Below are 24097 nucleotides of genomic sequence, written 5' to 3'. Positions count from 1 at the left end.
GCACAAAGATATGAAGTCAGCTTCAAAAGCACCTAAAAAATTAAAATAGGTGGTGGGATACCACATTATACAAAAAAATTATATGATATGATATGATATTATTTACACGACTAGAATATTCATGAAATATTGGTGGGTACCACGTTATTCAAAAAATTTATATGATGTGATATTAGTTACACTGTTATTAGAATATTTCATGGAATGGCTTGGAACCTGTATAGTATAGCATCTCTCACAGATAAACGATTTTCAAAAAGAGACTTGTGATTTTTTTTGATGCCATACATCATTCTTCTTATTTCTTTGGTCTTTTTTCATCTTCCTACTTTTTAAAATTACCGTTGGATCTAGGAGGTTCATTTGTGAGACATACGTGGCCTCGTAGATCCGTTAATAATTTTGAAAAGTGAGAAGATGAGAGAAGGACCAGAGGAGAAAATGAATAATTTATCTTCCAAAAAATTGTAAATTCTAAAATTACGTGAATTAAGACCGTTACCTATTAAATAGATGGCATGTTATCAATGAACCCGTCCGGTCTAAATTCATGTAATTTTAATTAAAATTGTAGAGTATCTTGATCCGGCAACCCGAGGATGGGTGTCAAAATCTGTGACAGTAGAGGAGAGAAGTAGTGAAAGACACGGGTTGAGGTGGGAGCGGGGAGAAAGGCGTGCAGGATGCGAGATGGGCACTACTCGGTGGGTTTGCTACGCTACAAAGAATTGAAAAGGCGCCCCGTGAACCAGATTTGGATCCTTGTGGACCTTGTGAATTCCACAGCCACACCGCTGTCCTTGTCCTTCACACGCAGACCATGTTGCAATGGGGCCCGCCCGGAATTCATTTTCTGGCATGTACGCTGTCGTTTTATTAGATTTTATCTTTCCCCCCTAATTATTTGTTGAATTTAACAGGGGTCACTTTGCATGGATAAGAAATTAAGACAATGTATATAAATACAATTCACATCTCCGAAGTTTTGTTTTAAGAGAATTTTTTATTTAATTTCTTCTTTTTGGTTGTATTTCACAGACTTTTTATTTAATTTTTTTTATAAATTGTTTCCACATAAAACTTATTCAAATTAATTTTTGAACTTTCTTTTAACAATGATTAATGTAAAATTAATTAAAATTACAGCCTGGACATTGCATGTAATATAAAAATGTAATTTTCAATTTTACTCGTCCGAGTTTATATTTCAAAACGCAGCAAGCTAAGCTAGATGAGGCAGCAATCGACAAGGCAAAGGCCATGTATGCGTTGGGAAGATGTCAGGTAGCGGAGCTTATGTTGGGACCAACTGCCTTCTTTGTCTGGGCGTGTCACAGACTCATTCATGCAAAGATGCACTTCACTTAACTTCACTTCACTTCCCCTTCTCTTTTCCCACTTTTGGGCGTTTCTTCAACGCAGTTTTTCTTCAGTTTTTTCTCTTTCTCTTCTCTATTCTGACCGACCATCATTTTCGCTCACCCAGTCCGGCCAGCCTCTAAGAATTATCCCATATATATTTAGATTTCCTTTTCCTTTTAAGTTACGGTTCCTCAGAGTAAGTATGTTCTCCCGCCATTGCCAGCGCGACCAGAGAAACTGATCAGAGAGAAAGCGTTAGAAAAAACGTACGGCTACTAATGATGGCTTTTCTTGAATGGGTTTGTTGTGTAGTAGTACTGCTTTCAGTGGCTTCTTTGCGTGGCTGCATGGGGGGCGGTGATGGCGTCCCTATCCAACTAAACGACGATGTTTTAGGCCTCATCGTCTTCAAATCAGACCTTCAAGACCCCTCTTCTTATCTCGCCTCCTGGAACGAAGACGACGACTCCCCCTGCTCTTGGAAATACATTCACTGCAATCCCGTCTCCGGCCGAGTTTCCGAGGTTTCGCTTGACGGTTTGGGCATAACGGGAAGAATTGGACGAGGGCTCGAGAAGTTGCAACACTTGAAGGTACTCTCACTGTCCCGTAACAATTTTTCTGGTAGTATTTCTCCCCAGCTCGCCCTTTCTTCTGGCCTCGAGAGGCTTAATCTCAGTCATAATAGTCTTTCAGGCAGCATTCCCATTTCTCTTGTGAATATGAGTTCTTGTAGATTTCTTGATCTTTCGGAGAATTCATTCTCCGGCCCACTGCCTGATAATCTGTTTCAAGACTGTTTGTCCTTCCGGCACCTGTCGTTCGCAAGGAATATGCTCGAAGGGCCAATTCCCAGTACGTTGTCTAGATGCTCCTCTTTGAATAACCTTAATCTCTCCAATAACCGTTTCTCCGGTGTCCCGGATTTCGCTTCCGGGATTTGGTCGTTGAAAAGGCTTCGGGCTTTGGATCTTTCCAACAATAAACTCTCTGGGTCTGTGCCGGAAGGGATATCGGCCCTACATAACTTGAAAGAGCTCCTATTACAGGGAAATCACTTCTCAGGAACCCTACCGGCTGATGTAGGACTATGCACGCACTTGCGTAGGTTGGATTTCGGTGATAATTATTTTGCCGGAGCTCTGCCAGATTCACTGCAAAGGCTAAATTCTTTGACCCTTTTCAGAGTATCAAATAACATGTTAACTGGTGATTTCCCTGCGTGGATTGGTAACATGAGCAGCCTGGAATACATAGACTTCTCAAGCAATGCTTTCACAGGAAGCCTCCCATCATCAATCGGTGTCCTGAAATCACTCAACCATTTGAGTTTGTCTGATAACAAATTCAGTGGAAACATCCCAATGTCACTGGTTTATTGCACGGAGTTATCCGTTGTTCAGTTGAGAGGTAACAGCTTTGATGGAAGCATACCGGAGAGTTTGTTCGATCTGGGATTGGAGGAAGTAGACTTTTCATATAACGGATTGGGCGGCTCGATCCCACACGGTTCAAGTAGGCTCTTCCAATCTCTCCACAGAATGGATCTGTCGATGAACAATCTTACAGGACGTATTCCTGCAGAACTGGGTCTTTTCTCCAACTTGAGATACTTGAATCTATCATGGAACAATCTCCAGTCGACAGTGCCGCCGGAAATCGGGTTCTTTCAGAACTTAACCGTCCTGGATCTTCGTAACAGTGGTTTGTACGGTTCGATCCCAGGAGACATATGTGATTCAGGAAGTTTGGGAATTCTTCAGTTAGATGGAAATGCATTGATGGGCTCCATTCCAGAAGAGATTGGGAACTGTACATCTCTCTACTTACTGTAAGTTTCATAGCTTATGCATGTTAAATAATTTTCTAAATTAATGTGTAATTATATATATTTATTTATTTACTTTGTGGTTTGTGATCTTTGTTTTAAATGAAAAGTATTAATTAAAAAGCCTTAAAATGAGAGAGTATCACATGAGAAAAAGATAAAATCAAATTGCCATTTAAAAGGCTAGCTCAACAGGTACACCAACCAAGCAATGCTTGAATGCATTTGGTATATAATCTAGAACGGTACTCGCGTTATTCATAGAAACTCTTTTCTTTTGTCTTTTTCAAATTTAATTAACTTTTTGTATTCTTAATATTCAAGTCTATGTATCTTGATAGAATAGAATTTTTGAACTTCATTGTATTGTAGAGAAATATTTGTTGACACCCTATACATATAAATTCGTCAGAATTTAATTGTCTTTCTTTTGTAACAATTTAAGAAGTCCAGTTAATTAATTAGTGCACGTTAATTTTGATCGTTATATGCCAATTGTGAATATATTTGTTTTTTTTTTTTTTTTTTTTTTGGTGCATGCAGGAGCATCTCCCACAATAATTTGAGTGGTTCAATTCCCAAGTCCATTTCTAAGTTATGGAAGCTGAAGATTTTAAAACTGGAGTTGAATGAACTGAGCGGGGAGATACCCCAAGAACTTGGAAGATTGGAAAATCTTCTTGCTGTAAATATATCTTATAACAGGCTGGTAGGCAGGCTTCCTGATGGGGGTATATTTCAAACCCTGGATGAAAGTTCCTTGCAGGGAAACTTGGGCATTTGCTCACCCTTGTTGAAGGGACCATGTACGATGAATGTTCCCAAGCCTCTAGTTCTTGACCCCAATGCCTACAAGAATCAAATGGGTGGTGATCATAAACAAAGAAACAGATTTCCCAGGTCCACAGAAGGCGGCCATGACCACAGTTTCCTAAGTGTTTCTGCAATTGTAGCTATTTCTGCAGCAATATCTATCGCATTTGGTGTGATTGTCATCACTCTACTCAATGTTTCAGCTCGGAGGAGGCTCACATTTGTCGACAACGCCTTGGAAAGCACTTGCTCAAGCTCTTCACGATCAGGAAGTCCACCCACAGGGAAGCTGATTCTGTTTGATTCAAGTTCACCCCCGCCAGATTGGATTGGAAATCCTGAATCTCTACTTAGCAAGTCCTGTGAGATTGGTGAAGGAGTGTTTGGAACAGTTTACAAGGCTTCATTGGGAGCACAAGGATTAAGAATGGTAGCAATTAAAAAGCTTGTCACATCAAATACCATTCAATATCCTGAAGATTTTGATAGGGAAGTTAAAATCTTAGGAAAAGCAAAGCACCCTAATCTGATAGAACTGAAGGGATACTTCTGGACCCCTCAAACACAGCTTCTGGTATCTGAGTATGCAGCCAATGGCAGCTTACAAGCAAAACTCCATGAAAGGCTTCCTTCGGTCCCCCCTCTTTCTTGGGCCATTAGATTCAAAATCCTCCTTGGAACAGCAAAGGGACTTGCCCACTTGCACCATTCCTTCCGTCCACCCATCATTCACTACAACATAAAACCCAGCAACATCTTGCTTGATGAGAATCACAACCCAAAGATTTCAGATTTTGGGCTGGCAATGCTTCTAACAAAGCTGGGCAAGCACATAATAAGCAACAGATTTCAGAGCGCGCTTGGTTATGTGGCGCCAGAATTAGCATGCCAGAGCTTAAGGGTGAACGAAAAATGTGATGTTTATGGGTTTGGCGTGATGATCCTTGAGCTTGTGACCGGTCGACGGCCAGTGGAATATGGAGAAGACAATGTTGTGATATTGAGCGACCACGTGAGGGTTTCTCTGGAGCAAGGGAATGTGTTGGATTGTGTTGATCCAAGCATGAGCGAGTACCCGGAGGATGAAGTCTTGCCGGTTCTCAAGCTGGCTCTGGTTTGCACCACTCAGATACCTTCCAGCCGGCCGTCAATGGCAGAAGTGGTGCAAATACTTCAGGTCATTCAGACCCCAGTTCCACAGAGAATGGGAATATACTAATAACATGCATGCATGCATGCATGCATTCAAGCAATATTAATCTGACTGCTCTTGACTTGCTTCAACAACAAACAGATAATTTGCTTATTGCTTTTGAAAAAGTCTTTCCTATTTCTCTTCTTTTGATTGGTCATGAGAATTAATCCTCTACCTTCTAGTTATTGCCATTATATTTCCTACAATTCTATCGCTACCAGCTTCTACGTCGCCAAGTTCAATGATCAATCATTTGGTTCTATATATAGTTGTTCATATGATTGCCAGGTGTATGCATGAGAACTCAATTTCTGAAGAGTATAGGTCTGGTTTCTATTTCAATGTCAATTAATTAGTGTTTATAAATATTTTCTCGCAAGTCTACAAAATTTACGTGATAGGAAAGAAATCAATGATAGCTAGACCTCGATCGCTTTAATACAATTAGGCTGATAGAATCAATGTTTGAACTCAAAACTCCGACTCTTATTTAATGTTAAATAATTTATCGGTTATTCTGTCTTCCTTTGTCATTGGCCACGTACATGCCCACATCTTTATCTCCAAATGTTGTTCGTTGTGAGACCAAACCACAGAATTAATGTAGAGCAACAAATGGAAAAACTCTTTCTCAATGCATGAGTACTCCATAGAGCTAGAGTGAAATTGTTGTATGTTCAACGTACTAATGCTTGTTATTAAAATCTAACTTTTAATTTGAAGAATAAAAATCCAAATTCCAAAAGGGTCTGTTTAATAAAACTTTTTAGAAGATGATTTTTACTTTTCGGTTGAAAATGTGTTATAATGAGACATAAAAGCGAAGGTAATTTTGTCTGTTATGTATTTAATTTTTTTTTAATAATAAAAATTTTTTTTTTTTTGGTTTTTTTTTTTTTTTTTTTTTTTGCTAAAAAGCCAAAAAAAAAGAAAAAAAAAAGAAAAAAACTCTATCAAACAAGACCTAGTATTTATAGTTAGTTAAAAAGAGAGAAAATATTGAAGAGTTCACGTGGTTGTACGCAAAATCAAACTCAATCCGTGATTTGGTACGGCGGGACGGGCGGGTGTCCCCATCATATTGGTGGAAGGAAATGGTAGCCGACACAACATCTTCAAGACTCAATCCGTGACTCCATATTCAAATCTCTCTTTTGCCAAGACTCACAGACCATACAAGTACCAAGGGGACAAAATTGTCATTCTCCTTCTCCTTTCTTTTCTTTTAGTTTTTAATTATTATTATTATTATTAAGAAAGAAAAATATAAATGTCACTTTTGTACTTGAGTTGATTTTAATTTACTGCATGAACTTTCAATTTGAATAATTTATTTTCTGCATCCTAGACATTTCGATCAAATCAATTTTTTTAATAAATATTTCTACTATATTTAACAAATTTATTAATCTGATATTGATACGTTATTGTTTATTATCAATATGTAAATGAACCGTGCTGTTCGTAAACAACTCGAACTTGATTCGTTTCAACTCGACTCGAGTTCGATTCTTTTAATAAATAAACCGAGTTTGAACAAAAAATTAAAAGGTATAAATGCAAAATTGATAGTACGATGAGTTTTAACAAATAGCTTTCTGAGTTTTAAAAAAAGATTGAACACTCTTTGGGTAAGGAAAAAAAAAAAAAAAAAGTCATTAAACATTAGAAAAGTTGACAAAATTTGTTAAAGTACCACATCAACCCCAATTATAGTTCGACACATGTCACTTACAAATAGAAAATATTAATAAATAAATGGTAGAATACTCCAAGGAGCATTACATAGTCACTTTGATTAAGACAATATTTACCATTACCAATCTTATTCAAGTGGTGTGGTGCATCAAGCAAGTTACAGAAAATTCGCATTCAAGATACAATAAAAACCTAGAATCACATGTTGGACTGCATTATGCACAATGAACGTTTTGTAAATAAAATGGGTTCAAACAGCCATGGTGACTTTAGAGTGAGAATTGAGAGAGGTAAATTGATGTTTATTTGTTAATGTATGTTTAATTTTGAATTTAAATAAAAATAACTATCATTAACGATTATTTAATTAAGACCTTAATTCAATCACACTAATTACTAACAACCATTTAATTTTGATCATTAGATTACACTTAATTGAATCTTGTAATCCAAATTATCAACAGTTTGTAAATCTTGTAATCCAGATAATATTACTATTCAGAAATGAAATTAGAATAAAACAAATACAATGCTACTCCAGTTCATCTCCAAATGACACCAACTACCAAAGATTTTTCTCCAAAAAGTGCACCAGGCAGCGAGTTTACTTCACCAGCGACAATACATCAATTCTCATGCAATGCCTTCATCAAATACAATCTACTGAAGTTCTGCCCCGCAACCCTGCAAAAATGTAGCCCACAGATTAAACATTGATAAAAACCAAAACTACTAGGAACATTGCAGTTAACTTTAAACATAATCAACCAAATAGAATGGAAAACATATGGCTGGCTCAAACTACCCAACACAAACCCAAGACTAAGTTATAGTAACCACTCCCTTCAGGTTCATGAGGACTTTGTGAAATGCACGTTGTAAGTGGACATATTAACAAGATGATCAATCACAAGTAAATAAAATTATTGTTTGTACAACCTCCAGTGTATATTTGTAAATAGAAATAGACAAAACAGGGGCACATGGGGGAGGAGCCAAGTTTATACTAAGAGAGACGACATAGGGATTTGAACACATCATGGATTCCCACCATGCCACTAGCAAAAGTTCAAAAGGGATCCCCTCTTGAGTCATACTCGAGTTCAAAAATGACCACCCAGTCACGTATAACAACTAAAAAGTACTATTGGATTCTTTGTTTTCCTCTTCTTCTTAGTTGTCATTCTTGTATACTCCCTGTGTACTTGATCGCTCTTTGCGCTTTTAATGAATTTTTCCTTGCTCATAAAAAAAAAAAAAATACTATTGGATTCTATGCATGTAATAATTTAGAATGAAAAAGCAGAAACCTGTAAAAATATTGTTAAGCTTCCTTGTTTAAGGAAGAGGCAAAACATGAAAATCTATGTTTGTCTATAAGATTTAGTAACATACCCATTAATCTGATTGCAGTAGTTAGCAACTTGATTTGTTATTAGAAAGCTATCCAACCGTGATGGCTCAGGCACTGGCTTAAAGACGGGATTCGAAGGATCCTCCTCAGGTAAAGGCTCTTCTCCGGCAGTTTTGCGTGCTGCATTCTCAGACCTGTAAAACACAACAGAATCAAGTTACAGTTTCTGCTATATCTTTTGCAGTTGCCCTCAGTCCAGGTTTACCACACAAAGTAAGACATTGAAAATTCAAAAATTTGATGAATAACTGTGACATGCATAACAGAATCCTGATTAACTAGTTTTATGATGCAAACAACGAAATGTCTAATAGCATGTTACACACATTTAACAATGATAATCCTTAATGCATGGTATCAAGAATCCTATAAGCTCCCAAAAGCTTCAGTTCCTAAGTCACGTCTTTAGCTACAGTTTCTCAATCCTACTGACAAACTGCAAACAAAGTTATAATCGGCCATTTTCTGAAATACAAAAGAAGCCACTACAAACTTGTCTTACAGTTCACAAACTGCCAAACCCAAACAGTCTAGACCTCACACTAAATTTCACAGCTTCATTTTCTTCCTTATTCTCTTTTCTTGTAGACTGTTAACCACAATTGCCTTACATGTATCAATCTACAACCTTAGATAAAATCAATTAACTGACATTTAAAACTTCACACGTATACTTGTACCTGCCTGTGTAAATAAAAGTTGGTATTATAAAATAACTACCATAATTTGTACTAATCAGAAACAACACACAAAAAGAACTCCCTATCTAAGGAGCCCCAAAACCATGACACATGAAATAGCATAGTTGAATAAGTATTATCCTTTCTTTTTTTTATATATATAAGTAAGAAGAGTTTTATAAAAAAGCATAAAGCGCCCCCAAGTACACTGGGAGTATACACAGAAACAACCAAAAGCCAGCCCAAGAAAGTATGGTACCTTCTCTTCTGAAGCCATGCTGCTTGTTGGGCTTGTTGACGCGACAAGCTCCGGTAGTAGAATTGGAACTGGAAGAGACAACATGTGTCATGATAATCAAACAGAAAACCATAACAATAGATTTTTTTTTTTTTTTTTAACGTAAATTGACAATAGAATGTTGGGGAGAAGAACACAGACCTTTTGCTGTTCCATTGACAAATCATCCATGCATTCAATCAGAAAGTCCATATTTCTCTCCATAAATGGGTTGGTAGATAATTGCAGACGATCATAATCACACTAAGAGCAACCAGAGTAAAATTAGAACAGAAAATTTTTCTAGTACTCAAACCAATTTCCAGAGACAGATCATGTGTTACCTGAGTTACTGGTGCATCACCTTCTAGATCTGTCATAAAGGCACTGATAAGGGCAGAATTTGAAACTTTGATCTGGAGAGCAAGCAGGAGCATAAGCATCAAGATGAAATGGAAACCAAAGTTACTATCTAAATAAGTTAATTCACATAATGCATCCACAATGAGTGAACTCCCAAGTCATCTACTAGTCCATCAAAAACAATTTGGAAGCCTTAAACATTGTTAGACTACAAAAGTCTATCCCAAACCGAGGCATCTAATCTGGCGGGTCCAATCAATTGTTCCATTGACAATAACACAAAAGTTATAGCTACAAGAACACTTAGCTGCCAACAAGGAAATACTCCAGGTTCTTTACATATACTAATTAAACTGTGTTTTAAATATCCTAAAAGTTCTGGTCATTACAATATGCAGCTATTATCAGGACATCTAATTGGAACAATCTTCAAGCAATAAGATCAAGACGACCAGGAAAAAAAAAGCAATCAGATCACTACTATCCTGTGAATTTTCATGTATTATGCACAAAAGAACTGAAGGCCATTAACATGGAAATCAAAACACAAAAACATATTATTCTTCCAAAAGAGAAGAAACAGTGAACCTCAAGAAGCTTACAGGAATTTCTTCAAATATGTCCACCCACGATAAGTTTTTCTCTCTCAACCTATTGTGCAAAAAGATATAAGAAATGGGATTCGATCTAAAACTCAATTTCATTCAATTATTCATAGCAGGAAAAAAAAATCACATACTTCTCTCCTGTAAAATTGTTACTGCGGTAAAGATCCATGAATGAATCAGAAAGATTTAAGGCCTTGAGCGCTAAGACGCCTTGACTGGACCTTGATGGATCATAGATAATGCACACACAGCGTCTAATATTTTCCTGCAACCATATTTAACTTTTAATAAGAACCATTTAGCTTGACAAATATAAGGTCTACAACATAGTACGAGAAAACTTTCCATCCCCAAAAACTACAATCCATATATTACTTTACACTATTTGTTCAAGGTACTATTGAAATCAGACTAAAAACGGAAATCAAATAAACACAAAGCATAAGTAAACAACACTGTCAAAGCGATATATCCATTGATCAGTATGAACTTCTTTTTGTTTTTGGCTTGGTAATTTAACGCATGCACCCAGAGGTTATGACGCTATGCTGAAGAGAGAGAAGCCATATGGAGATTGGTGGTGGACCTTAAATATGGTCGTCAGTGGGGGCGGGTGGTGCTCTAATGGAGTTAGTGGGTTATATGGAATGGGGCTCTAGAAATTCATTAAGAGGGGTTGGGAGGAGTTTTTGAGTTTTACTAGCTTTGACGTGGGGAACGGTTCCAAGGTTAGTTTTTGGCAAGATGTATGGTGTGGGGTGCTACCCTTTAAGGGAGTGTATTCGAAGTTGTTTAGCATTGCCAACCTTAAGGATGCTTCCGAGGTAGATCATCTTCAGTTCTCCAATGGTTGTCCTCGGTGGAACGTTAATTTTGTTAGAACAGCGAATGATTAGGAGTTAGAATTCTTTAGTTCATTCTTCGATCAACTGTACTCCATTAGATTGAGATATAATGGTGTAGACAAGCTTGGCTGGATCCTTTCCAAGAGAGGGCATTTTGAGGTTAGCTCATTCTATAATGTCTTAATCCCCCATGATAGCACCCTTTTCACTTGAAGGTGTATTTGGCGGACTAAGACCCATTTGAGAGTCGCTTTCTTCACTTGTTCAGCCGCTTTAGGTAACATTCTCACTTTAGATAACTTAAAGGAAGCGGCATATCATTGTTGTTGATTAGTATTGTTTGTGTAAGACGTGTGGACAAACCATTGACTATCTTTTACTCCATTGCGAGTTGGCTAGTGCATTATGGAACTACATCTTCAGCTTGTTCAGCTTAAAGTGGGTCATGCCTTGTCAAGTAAGAGATCTATTCCTCTATGCTTCATGCGGTGTATTTGCCGAGAAAGAAATGACTAAAGCTTTGAAGATAGAGAGAGGACGGTGGCAGAGTTATAGGCCATCTTCTTTAACTCTCTTTTCCATTGGATGGCTGCCAAGTTTCCATATTTCTAGTTTCCATGACTCTTATTTTTAATCTTTTTATCTTGTTCTGGTTAGGTAATCCTCTTCTATACATCCTGCGTACTTGGGTGTACCCTTTGGGTTTACAGAAATTCGATCACTTATTAAAAAAAAAAAAAAGTGACCTTTATTAACATTAACATTAAATGTAACATAGAAGAGTGATATATAACCATTACCTGGTAATTCATGAAGGTTTCAATCAATTCCACTGTCTGAAAAGAACCTAACAGTGTTGATTGGTACCTGTAGAATAGGAGAGAAGTTATTCACTGCATAGGGTGAAGGATTATAAGAGCATAAATCGAACTAGTATCTCCATTCCAAACATTTTATCTATTCATGGCATACATATGCATCCTCTAGTATGCACAGACACAGCAAAAAAAGCCTACCATCCAACAGTGTTATTATCAACATTAACCTCCCTCAAGCATTTCATCATCTCGAGCTGATAACTGGCACCCTCAGCATCGTTTTCTTCATCCTCTTCTCGAACCTTGGAATTTAATTTAGAAAAAGAGAATGGATATCATGGCATTAGCACAGCTAGAAAGGGAAAGAATACTAGGAATGAAACGAGAAAGGGGCTAATGGTACCGTACCGGAAAAGGGAAACAGTTGGTAACTTCAAGAACGCTGCCCACATCAAGCCCAAGAAGTTGGCCCGTAACAAGAGCCGGTGAGAACTCTTTGCAGTGTTTGATTATCTTTAGGATAGCCTGTTTGGTTTTTCAATCAAATATCACATAAGCCCCATAATTGAAAATCATTAAAAAAAAAAAAAAAAAAAATAGTGAGAGTTTATAGAAAGAGATCGTAAATTCCATTACCAGGCCCTCGATTTGAACAACACGGAGAGGGGAAGCAACCTCCTCGGTTGCCGCCACTTGGAGGAACGACCTTGCCGTTGAGTTAGCCATTGATGATGGTTGCTGACTGCTGAGGAACCTACTGAATGAAACAATGAGCGAGTAATTTGATTGAAGACAAACCCTAGCAGCCTACCTGTAGTTGGGGACTTGGGGTTCAGATTCGGAACCGACGTCCGTTTTGATTGGGTTGCTATCATTGGGCTTGTCATTCTATATAAAAGGTTCTTAATGGACCAGACCCAAACAGAAAAGGATTTGGAATCTTATATATAAATATAAGCCCTTTACTATTTTGATATAAGAGAAATTATTTGGATTTAATTTAGGTACTCAGATTTTTTTTTTTTTTTTTTAACATAAAAAAACGCTTGAGTACTCAGAAAAATAATTACATGAAATTTTTGTAATTTTTTCAACGGTTTATATTTATATTTTTATAAAAAAAATGTAAATATACTAAAATTATAATTATTTTTTTAAAATAAAAATAGAAAAAAGGTAGCGCGGGATGTGAAGCTACCCCAGAGGTGACCAGGGGTGGCGTGCAGGTGCGGCCACCCCCAAAGGCATCTAGGGGTGGCTGTCCAACTGGTAGTCACCTCTTTTCTATTTTTTTAATCTTTTTTTATGATAAAAATAATAATAATTTTGTATGTATTATTTATTTATATTTTTAATTTTTTTATTCTGATCGATAAGTATCATTATTTTACTGATGCTGACGTGGCACCTAACAAAATATGTTAAATTTTTTAACGGAATTTAAATTTAAGAGTGATTTGTAAATTAAGTTAACCACCGAAATTTCTGAATTAATTTTAATATAATAATTAAAATAAATTATTTATAATTTAGATCGACACAAGAATTAACTGTACAATTTTTCCTTTATTTTATGGTATTCGTAAAGGCAAGTGATAGATATATTGTTAGATGAAGAAAAAAAAAATTTTGATTCCTCAATCCATTTGACTTATCCGGCAGCTTAAAACCCTCCGCTATAAATAGCAATAGCAGAGGAAGTGAAACCCTAAAAAGAGGTCCTCAAGGACAGAAGCAGCCGGGGTGCCTATGCCTTATAGCGTGGACCTCGGAAAGCTGTGTCTCTCTTATGTGGTAGAGGATCTGATAGAAACAAGGGCATCTCAGAAAGCCAGTGTTGTCGTCCTTAGGGACCCCTGTCAGCTCTTGGCTCGCTATGGTGCCTACACTTTATCCGCTGATTTTTTCAGTTTCTAAATTGAATTTGTTTTTCGCGGATTGTTATCGGTCCTGGGGTTTTTATGCAGGTTATTAGCATTTCTGCCTTTGAATTCGTTCGTCCACTCACAAGATCTGTTCTTTCAATTCCCTCTTTTTCCAATTTTCTCTTTATATTTACACTTTTAAAAAATAATAATTCGTTCTAGTTTTTCTTGTTCTGGATAATCTGGGTTTTTATTTTATTTTTTAGTTCTCCAATCTTATATCCGCTCTCTGATTTTTTGCTCTTAAATGTCGGACGCTGGCAGCATTTGTTTCGTTCTAAAATGGTTTTCTAGGAAAAATATTTCTAACACGACTGTCATGGCTATGGCTCTGATATGAAGAAACTGGTAAAGCTAAGCTTTTGAGGGTACATTTTGCTCTTATTTCCCTATTGGTAATCTTTATAATACCAATAATAACATTTCTCTTAATAATAACATAACAAGCTTACTGAGTAAATACCTCTTCTAAGAATCTCCATTCCCCCCGTCCATTTTTTCATGAGATGGCCTGTTAGAATATATTTTGATATTATAGTGATTTGATTACGGGCGTAAAGCTGATCGGTTCTAGTACCGGGATACCAATCGGTAACTGAGTAACCGGCCAACCGGTTCAAAATAACCGATAGCCGGCTTTATTAGAGTAGTTACCGGTTTTAAAAAATATTGAAACCAGTTATAACCGGTAATCGAGTATATATATATATATATATAAAACTAAAATAATAAAATTTAAAAATTTTACACTTTTACTTCTATTTTAACTTAGACCAACATATTGAACCAATAAGGTTGAAATATTTTTTTTAAAATGGTAAAAAGTCTACATCAAACCCAAAAAGTAGGCTCAATACTCAAATTAGGCTCAAAAGACCTAATTTTTTAAAATTTTAGTTACCGGTATGGATGATCGGGTACTAATCGATAATTATCGATTATTAAAAAATCGGTTCACTAGCTACTCGGTTACCAGAGCTGTTTGGTGATTTTGGCCAATCGGCTACCCCGGTTACGGACTTACGGTTATCGGTTTTAGTCAATAACTGGTAATCGTAACCGAAATTTCACCCCCTAAATTTGATTACCTTATTTATATCGTATTCACCTACACATTTGTCCTATAAATAGAAATCATGAGTATTGTAACGATTATAAGAAAATAAGAGTAAAAAATGTAGTCTTTAAGATTTTAATCTGTAGACGTAAGTCATAAACTGAACAGCATAAATTCTTGTGTTTATTTTCTTATGTTTATAAATTTTTTAATGGTATTAAAGTTATAGGCTAACATCAATGTTCAATCATATAAATTTTCATTTTTATATTTTTTCCTCTTCTCACCGTTTTGTTTATGATTTTCACATGGTATTACAAAACAAAACGATCTATGAGTCATTCCTTGCCTACCATGATTATGATAAGGTGGTGCTCATTCTCTTTTAGTTAGCAGTGCTGTAAAAAAGAAAAAATGTTTGGTCTTTGGAGTTCCCATCCACAAAAACCTCGTCTCTTTGTGTGTATGTTTACAGCCCAAAAGCCTCATTGTTGTCTCTCTGGTTGTGTTTCATAGGACTTAAAAAAAAAAAATCATTTGCCACCTTGTGGCTATCGTGTTCAGATACGTGGCTCAGGCCCAAGCCGCACAGCCCATACATCGGTTCTTCAGCGAATCCACCGTCGATTCCATCTCCTCCGATGGATCTTCTCCGACGCCATCACCATCTACCTCGATGCACCGTACCATCAACAGACGAGCCACTCCCAACCGTGTCGTGCGGCCACCGATCTCGGTCAGACCACTCTTTGTCTACACCACCAACCAGAATGAGAAAGCATTGCACCAAGCGGGTTCGGAAAGAAGTTTTCGTTCATGGTTCACAAAGGAGTCTTCTATTGTTTTGATTTAAAAAAGAAGAAAGAAAAGAAAAGAAGAGGAAAGAAGAAAAGTTTGGTTTGTGTGGTGAAAGGGCATAGTCATCGGTCAAGAGTTGAGAAAAAGAAAAGAAAGTTTGGTTTGTGTGGTGAAGATGTCGGGAAAAAAAAATCATTTCAAACTCAATGTAGCAACTGTTGCTTTGCTTTGCAGTGATTCTATTGGATTAAGGTAGGGAGGAAGGAAAACAGAAACTGGAGAAAAACAAAAAACAAAAAAACAGAAAGGGCCAAACTACCTATATTTGGTTCATGTGTGAATCGTGTGATCCATCTTTAAGTCCTTTGTTGACTTAATCATTTTGTCTTCTTTGATGGCTCAGGCTCATAATTGACCATATTTTCGACTCACTGTTAACAGCCAAATTGGCCAATTCCCAGCCAAATTGGCTCTCATTTTAGTCCCCTAGCTAGTTGGCTCTATTTTGGTCCATTGTTTGGTCATAATTGATCAGCTTATTATCATTAAAGGGCCAACTCTAATCACCGTTGTCGGCCTCTACCAACTCTAGCCAGTTTAATTTATAAAACCTTTTTTTTCAAACTCAAACTTTTAGAATCTTTCACTTTAAGTTTGAGGTGAAACCATAGAATATACTTTCATATATATTATGGTGATTGATAATCAAATCCTTGTGAATTGATTACCTTATTTAATTTGTATTGTATCTTAAGGCCACAAAGATTATTTTTTTAACTCTTACCCCAACACAAAACAAGTCGACATCTTGGCTTATATTTCACATATGTGGAGGCTTCTATAGATCTACCTCGAGTAGCGAACATGATCAACTTGCAAAACATGCAGACAGCAAAATGAATTACTCGCGCGCTCTTGAACCTTCGAGTTATCAAGAGAACGTTCCCCTAGCTAGCTTGGCCAACATCTTTGAGACCACTAAATATTGCATTCGGAACAAAGATGGGTGCATGCATGCCACAAACGTTCTGATAAAAATAGGTGATCTAATTAAGCTTGTCTTCATTAACTTGTCCACAAAGAGAGAAGCGAAATATATATCACGTGTTGTAGATTCAAACGTGCCAAGACTTTAACAGTACTTACTAGGTATCCCATCAAGATTCAAGAGTGACTCATGATCAGAAGCTTTGCGTGGGATTGAGAATGCAACACCTTTTAACTAACAATAAATGAATTATAAAAAAATAGTGGTTCGATGAACAACCCCGTAGCCTTAATTGGAATGATTTGGCCGCTTCCAATTTAACTAAATAGTTGTCCGAACTATATATTCTTAAACCAAATATCTTATGGCATTGATCAAGGGGTGATTAATTCAAGCCCTCTTTACCCCGCCACCTAAGGAGGGGGGTTATCCACTCCTAAGGCCGGTCATGGGGTGGTTCGGCGACCAAACAACCACCCCATGACACCCTTCTTTCTTTGTATTATCACAATTTAAACAGTAGTTCATTTTAAATAAATGGCATGTTAGCTATATAAATCAAATGCTAATTTAATAATGTAAATAAGCAGCGAAATGATTTGATTATATAAATACCTCCAGTCATGTTTTGCTCAAACAAATCCGATAAAGCTTTGTTAGTAATAATCAGAGATTCTGAAAAAAGAATTTTAGAGAGGTTCTTCTAATCTATACATACTCAATGCCTTATTGTTGTTTATTTATAGACTAGATCAGGAACCCCTTCAATCAAAAAACTAAGTAATGGCTGATTTTTCTTGTCACATCAAGGAGTAAAATTAGCACATGCACTATCAAGAAATAGATTCCGGCCCATGATCTCCCTTGATCAGATGCTAATGTGCTATTATTGACATATATGGAATTTCTTACACGGCCCAAATAAAAGATATTGCATCCGGTGCCGAATCTCAATCTCTAAGTCTAAATAGTATGGAATATGGCGTCGACAGTCGACACTGCATGTATAAATATAGTATTTGGCAGTTAATACTTAATACGTACAGATTGCAAGAATAGATTATGAAGATCCTCCAGCTGTGGAGGCAAAAAAAAAATATATGACGTAAGTAAATTCGTAACACTTGCTCAGAAAAATAAAAGTAAATCCATAACAATCGGTAAAAATTTAAAAAAAAAAATAAAAAAAAAAATTATCAGTTGGCAAAATCTCTATCTGCAGATGCAATCTCAATCATCACCGCCGGCCTAGCTTGCTTTTGGAAAGAATTAGCGGAGGATCTTTCCATGTGATTTTTCAGACTGTGTACAAGTATATAACACACAAAGCGGAGATTGTCATTGATCAAGAATCTTTGTCTTAATCAAATCATCTCAAGTACTTTATATCTATCTTTAGATCGAGGACAAGACGACGTCGTGTGGTCATAATCGCGATAATTAATCTTAATTAATGGATATATGATCCATTAACTAAACTTTGAGGGATTCAACAACGAGAGGTTCCTGATGAGCCTGTGCTGCCATGGCGAGCTCGAACTGCCTAAAAGAAATTGAAGGGAAAGAAAGTATTTCAGGAGCTTGGAGATTTTCCCAACCCTTTACCGGGTTGGTAGTGGTAGACCCATCCAATCCTATGTGTGTCACGTGCTTCACATCTGTTGGACATCCAATTTCCATTTCCTTTTCCATTTCTTCAATCTCTTCTTTGTAAACTATAATTACATCAAAGAGTAGTGAGATCGAGGATAAATTAATGACATGGAAATTAAACAATTATGTAATATTATGCAAGCATAAATGCACTACAAATAAAAGTTCTTATTTGAAAATTACTAAACGGGAGAAAGATAATTTAATCAGTACTTCAACAGAAAGAAAAATACGAAGAACTGTTCTTAATTGCAAATAATTTCAATTGCATAATTTTATTGAATTAACCCTTGGCATGCTTCGATTATAACTTAGAGATATGATGGGTGTACATTTATTATATTGTACCCAAAACGTTTTGTGATTTATTTTTTCATTTTCAAGGAGAGAAAGGCCATGTGTACAATGGGTGTAAAAAGATGATCATAACCCTATAACTTATTGGAATTTTTCATTTCTATCTCTCATTTCATCCCTAAACTGCTATATATTCACCAATGATGAGTCATATATATATATATATATATATATATATATATATATATATATATATGAACAAGTAAGATTAATGAACAAGTACTAAGTAATATAATCCACTGACCAAAGAGTTGAGAAAAGCTTTTGATGCTCCTGATCACTCGCTGTATGCGACCAGCTATGCTTGGTTTTGGTAGAGAAAGGAAACCAAAAGAGTTCTTCATTTTTGCTCTAGATGATGACGTTTCCTCTCCTTGTTGTCCTTATAAAATTAAGAAAACAAATATATATCTATAAAAGCAGTCAAATAATTAATATATATACTGCAAAAAGCTAGAAAGAGATGGATGGATTGGAGAGTGATAGACTATATATACTCGTTACAGGAGGGTTTGATTGTTCTGGTTTTGGTTTCTTGGCATGAGCAGCTGCGCCGCCTATAGCAACGCTCACTGAAGCGCAAGCGTTTGACGAGAATGGAAGAACTGCAAACCTTTCCGCACGATCTCTCATCCCTTGATAGACTAATTAATTAAGCGATCGAGAAAACAGTGCCAAGCGGAGGCTACATAAATAAGAGGCTCATGCTGTTGCTGTTGCTGTTAGGGGCATGGAAAAGCTAGCAGCAGAGATGAAGATGGATATGTTACACTAAACCCTGTTGCCTTTATGAGGAAGCTATAATCATTTCTGTGTTGAAATATTGCATGATCAACCCCAAGTTTGGTACGAGAGAAAGAAAAAGAGAGAGAGAGAGAGAGAGTATGATTAATTATGGAGTGGGTATTAAGAGTTGTTGTTAGTTGGTTAAACCGTGCAACTCAACCAATTAACTTTTGCTGAATATGGAAGCCCAATTTGTAGGATTAGAATTATTTTGAGCCCACAGACCTAACTTCATTGCACTAAAATGATTCCTTTCACTTGCCACTCTTGTTCATCAAGCCACCATTACCATATATATATATTGAAATCTACATCCTCCCTCGTCTTCTTCTTTCTAATTTTCAACGTATATTTATTTTATTTATCTTAATCTCTCAATTTCCTGCAGGACGTTGACTGATCACTTTGGATTTGTCTAATTAACTAGAGTAAATCACAAGGGATTTCGACCAATGAAATTCAAACAGATCGCTCAAGTGTTTCTTGGTTTTGAAGAAGTTAGGTTGTGAGAATCGCTAGTCGTCTAGGGATATATATATATATATAAAGGTAAGGATGAGTTCGATTCTTTTACGCATTATACATATGATCTCTCTCTCTCTCTCTCTCTCTCTTTCTCTTTTTCTTTTTCTTTTTCTTTTTATATTTTAAGCCAAGTGTTGTTGTACACGGTTTCATCTCAACATGAAATATTTTACGTATTTGATCTCCCTTTTTTTTCATGACCCTCCTTATTTTCTCATTCACAAAAACCGGTTTTGGCATGGTCGGGTAGTAAGTGCAGCCTGTATAAAGACTGCACTACCGATGATTGCAATCAGTGGGGGAGCTAGGATTTTAGTTGAGGAGGGTCAAGATTTTATTTTTTATTTTTTATTTTTTTTTATATAAATTAAAAAAATAAAGTTAAAAAAAATTTAAAAAATATAATTAACATAATAAATAAATAATTCAACAAAATTTAATTATCGCTTAAAATATAAAAATATAACTTACAATTTCTTTTGTCATTTTTTTAAACCTTTGAGTAACAAACGAGTCTCCTCCTACACGCAACATCTTCTAAAATACTGTATTTCAGCCGATAAGCATATTCTATAAACCATGCTCGATTAAAACGATGTAATATTTTTTCAAATTGTGTTTTTGGAAAATCATAATTAGGTTGACAAGCCCTTTTTTTGGATATGCTCTTCGAATTTGATCTCTATCACTTAAATGATAATTATAATTTATTTTTTTTTCATAAGCAAGGATCTCGTAGCAGATTTACTAAATCTACCTCGACACGAGCTCGTTTAGAATTTGATTAGAGTTCTATGAAATCATTGTTGTTCTCCATAATCACGTGTAACTACAATTATATATTTCATACGATTAAAATATGTAACAAAAGTTTATGTATATATTCATAAACAATTAATTTAAAAGAACAATTTAAATATAAAAACTTAATCAATGTAAAAATTTAATTACATACCTCTCAAGCTCTAAAACAAAATAGTTAAACAATTAATTTAAAAGAATAATTTATATATAAAAACTTAATCAATGTAAAAATTTAATTACATACCTTTCCTGCTCTAAAACAAAATATGAAGACTTTAAGTAGAAAGTAACTGTCAGAAGAAATCTCAAATTGTAGAATTCTTAAAAAAAAAAAAAAAAAAAAAAAAATTATCGGCACCCTACTTCCTAAAATTTGAGTAAAAGGAATGGACATATATGGCCTAAAGGCTAGCCTTTAAAACCCAATACCCAGCTTTTTGAAACAAACGTCACATACCAAGAAAAAGCTCCAAAAGAAAAAGAAAAAAAATAAAAAAATAAAAAATCAATTGGTGTTGATGTAATAAAATTAATGATGTTGTCATTATTGTCAAACTTGAAAACAAGTCCCATGAAAACCTTTTACTTTAGAAGTAGACGTATCCTCCTCTACTCCACGGAAATTGCCTTATTTAACAAGTCTAATCATTTTTCTTTTTCCTTTTGAGTGAAGGGTTAAACGAACGTTGCGTTTTGTTAAAAACAAACCGGTGCGTTTTTATCGAAGCAAAAAAAATATGCCTATTCATCTTCAACCTTATCCTCTTCCACTTTTGGGCTGTGGTGACTGATTTTAGGTTAAAAAATGGCATAACATGATGTGACTCATGAAACTTGATTCTCTTGAAAAAAATTTGCCCCTTGATGAGTTTTTGAAGGGGAGCAACTAAGACTTTCGAAAAAAAAATTTCAAGAGTAGAGAAAATTTTTGAGAGGTGATAGGGGGCATTTGACCCCTCTCGAGCTCCCTTTTTTCGCCCTTGGTTGCAATGCCTTATGCCCAGCGGGTTATGGTGCTGGGACTCGATATACATGTCGGGAGCCAAATGTCTGCTGTTGCATTTACACCACAAGTGTTGTTGCTTGACAAACAGAAATTAAACCCCCTCAACCTCATAAAATATTAGGATTACCTTCGATTTCTTAACCAATATATTTATTAGGTACTCTCAAGTAGATGAAAGAAATAAATTTAATAATATGAAAATGGAAGAAGGTGGGAGAAATAGTCGTTGTTGAGTAAAAAATTGAATAAATAAAGCAACTATGTATATAGCATCCACGTGGACATGTTGGGTTGTATTAATTTTAAACTTATCAAGCAATTTGTTTGTAATCCACTTGGAATTTAAAATAGATCGAATTCTTATACCTCCTAGCACACGTGGGTCGCATTGACTTTATTTGGAATGGCTTCTTGCCTCACCCGAGACCCATATACTCTATAACACGCAACAACCTTCATCCCTCCATACATACCACAACACGTACATTTAGGCATGTAATTTATTTGTAAATTTGACATACTTCCCCTTACTCACGTTATATTCTCTAATAATTAACTTCGATCCCTCTAGCTAAACAATTGTATAGGGAGGAATTTTAAGCCATCAGACAACATTGGGCTCTTCATGTCCATGGCATAGAACTCAGAAGAGGAAGTGACACGTGGGGTGAGATGCAACCACATCCTCTTCGGTCTTCATCATTGTTGGAGGGATATTAAGATGTCACTTCTTGCCGGATATGACACATCAAATTCAGAGGTAGTTTTACTGTACACAGATGTCACTTTTTGAAGTTTTAACGTTGTGATTATCCAAAAAATTAGTTAATTACTAATTAACTTTACGGTTTGCGTGCCTCTCGGTCACGTTCCATAAAGAATAAGATTTATTGATCGATCTACTACTCTTCAAAAAATAAACACTACGCAGCAAAAATATAATATATTCTATCAACATTAATTACAACCAGAGCATTTACTAAAAGTACTCATTACATTAACTAAAATTACATTACAAAAATCATCGATATAAAAGATTAATATTAAAACCTTAACTTACAATAAAGCCCCAAATTTTAAGCCCACAACATTACCAAAAAGTACTAATTATGAGTGATATGTTCAAAATCTCGCAATCAGTCCTCAAGTATAACTAGAACGATATCACTACGCTAAGCTGCTGCATCAGCCTCTAGGTCCATCCCAAATCTCACATCTAAAGATAGTCCAATTATAAAACAACACATGTTTCATAAATAAAAATATATAAGCGTAAGTCTACGACTTAATAAGTTATAAGTCGTGGGAACTTCAAACGTTTTCGTTTCAAAGCAAACGTTTGGTCAACACAAAAATATAAAAAGGTCAAATTTTCAATTAAGATCTAATTAACCCTAAAAATAATCTAGGACACTGCAGTGGTAGTGCAGGTGAAAAGTTGTAGTAGTTCAAGGGACCAAAGTGTATTTTTCCTAATATTTTCTTTGTCACATAAGTAATTATTAGTATCCATTATCTAAAAAGGAATAAGAATCAAATGCATAAGCAATTTGATATTCCTTGTCCTACAAAGAATAGGATTTGAAGCTTATAAATAAGTGTTGCTAGCTCTTAAAGATTTTTAGGGTTTCAAATATCCCCATGTAGGCCTTTAGCCCAAGGAGCCATTCTCATAAACCATGTTTTAGGGTTTTGAGTTTGAGTAGTTTTTTTCTTTACCATTATTTCGTATCTTAATAATTTTTTAGTAGAATTTTCCTAGGTTGTCTCAATTCATGGATGTAGGCTTCTTCAAAATGAACCACGCAAATCTTGGTGTCTTATAGTATTGGCTTATTTCATTATTCTCCTTTTTTTTTTTTTTTTTCTCTTTTTCTTTTTCTTTTTCTTTTTCTTTTTCTTTTTTTTTTTACTTCTTTGCAATTGAAAAATATGAATTTATTAGAACATATATACTTACCTACCCAAATCAAAACAAAAAGGTCGCTAGTTGGACATTTTCATGGTATTGGCCGTATTAGATGCTTTCATCAGTTGGCCTGCGTATCTTTGCCGCCTAATTTCATGCATTTTCTTTACCACCTAGTTCCTCAATGGATTAATTCTTTAATATTCCCAAAGACACTTGTTCTGATTTTTTTTCTCATAAGATTATTTACCTGAAAATTCTTTGGATATATATATATATAGCTTTAATATATTTGTATGCATGCCATGGGATCTTTTCTTCCTTTAATTTTGTTCTAGGCACATGCAGGATCCGAACTGATCGAAGATTTCAGTTGATAATTGGAATA

At 35.6% G+C, this 24097-nt stretch overlaps 3 protein-coding genes across 3 annotated transcripts; 1 reads left to right on the top strand and 2 right to left on the bottom strand.

Annotated features, from left to right (window-relative positions):
• The first annotated feature begins 1237 nt into the window (after nt 1-1237).
• LOC133871134 (probably inactive leucine-rich repeat receptor-like protein kinase At3g28040) lies at nt 1238-5355 on the top strand. Its single transcript, XM_062308513.1, has 2 exons — nt 1238-3193; nt 3734-5355. The coding sequence occupies exons 1-2, from the start codon at nt 1641-1643 to the stop codon at nt 5220-5222; spliced, it is 3042 nt and encodes a 1013-aa protein (XP_062164497.1). The 5' UTR covers nt 1238-1640; the 3' UTR covers nt 5223-5355.
• A 1938-nt stretch (nt 5356-7293) lies between these two features.
• LOC133871100 (eukaryotic translation initiation factor 3 subunit H) lies at nt 7294-12761 on the bottom strand. Its single transcript, XM_062308465.1, has 11 exons — nt 12538-12761; nt 12310-12426; nt 12100-12203; nt 11884-11950; nt 10370-10503; nt 10233-10281; nt 9612-9683; nt 9430-9531; nt 9250-9317; nt 8292-8444; nt 7294-7580 (listed from the first exon to the last, which is right to left on the bottom strand). Exons 1-11 carry the CDS (start codon nt 12625-12627, stop codon nt 7523-7525), a joined length of 1014 nt encoding a protein of 337 aa, XP_062164449.1. The 5' UTR covers nt 12628-12761; the 3' UTR covers nt 7294-7522.
• Nucleotides 12762-17732: 4971 nt separating this feature from the next.
• LOC133858481 (CRIB domain-containing protein RIC4-like) lies at nt 17733-19585 on the bottom strand. Its single transcript, XM_062293954.1, has 3 exons — nt 19177-19585; nt 18924-19061; nt 17733-18384 (listed from the first exon to the last, which is right to left on the bottom strand). Exons 1-3 carry the CDS (start codon nt 19310-19312, stop codon nt 18143-18145), a joined length of 516 nt encoding a protein of 171 aa, XP_062149938.1. The 5' UTR covers nt 19313-19585; the 3' UTR covers nt 17733-18142.
• Nucleotides 19586-24097: the final 4512 nt, after the last annotated feature.

Source organism: Alnus glutinosa, chromosome 1 (genome assembly GCF_958979055.1).
Source record: "Alnus glutinosa chromosome 1, dhAlnGlut1.1, whole genome shotgun sequence".
Classification (NCBI taxonomy): Eukaryota; Viridiplantae; Streptophyta; class Magnoliopsida; order Fagales; family Betulaceae; genus Alnus; species Alnus glutinosa.
Note: the sequence above shows the minus strand (reverse complement) of the source record. Positions and strands in the feature narration are given on the sequence as shown.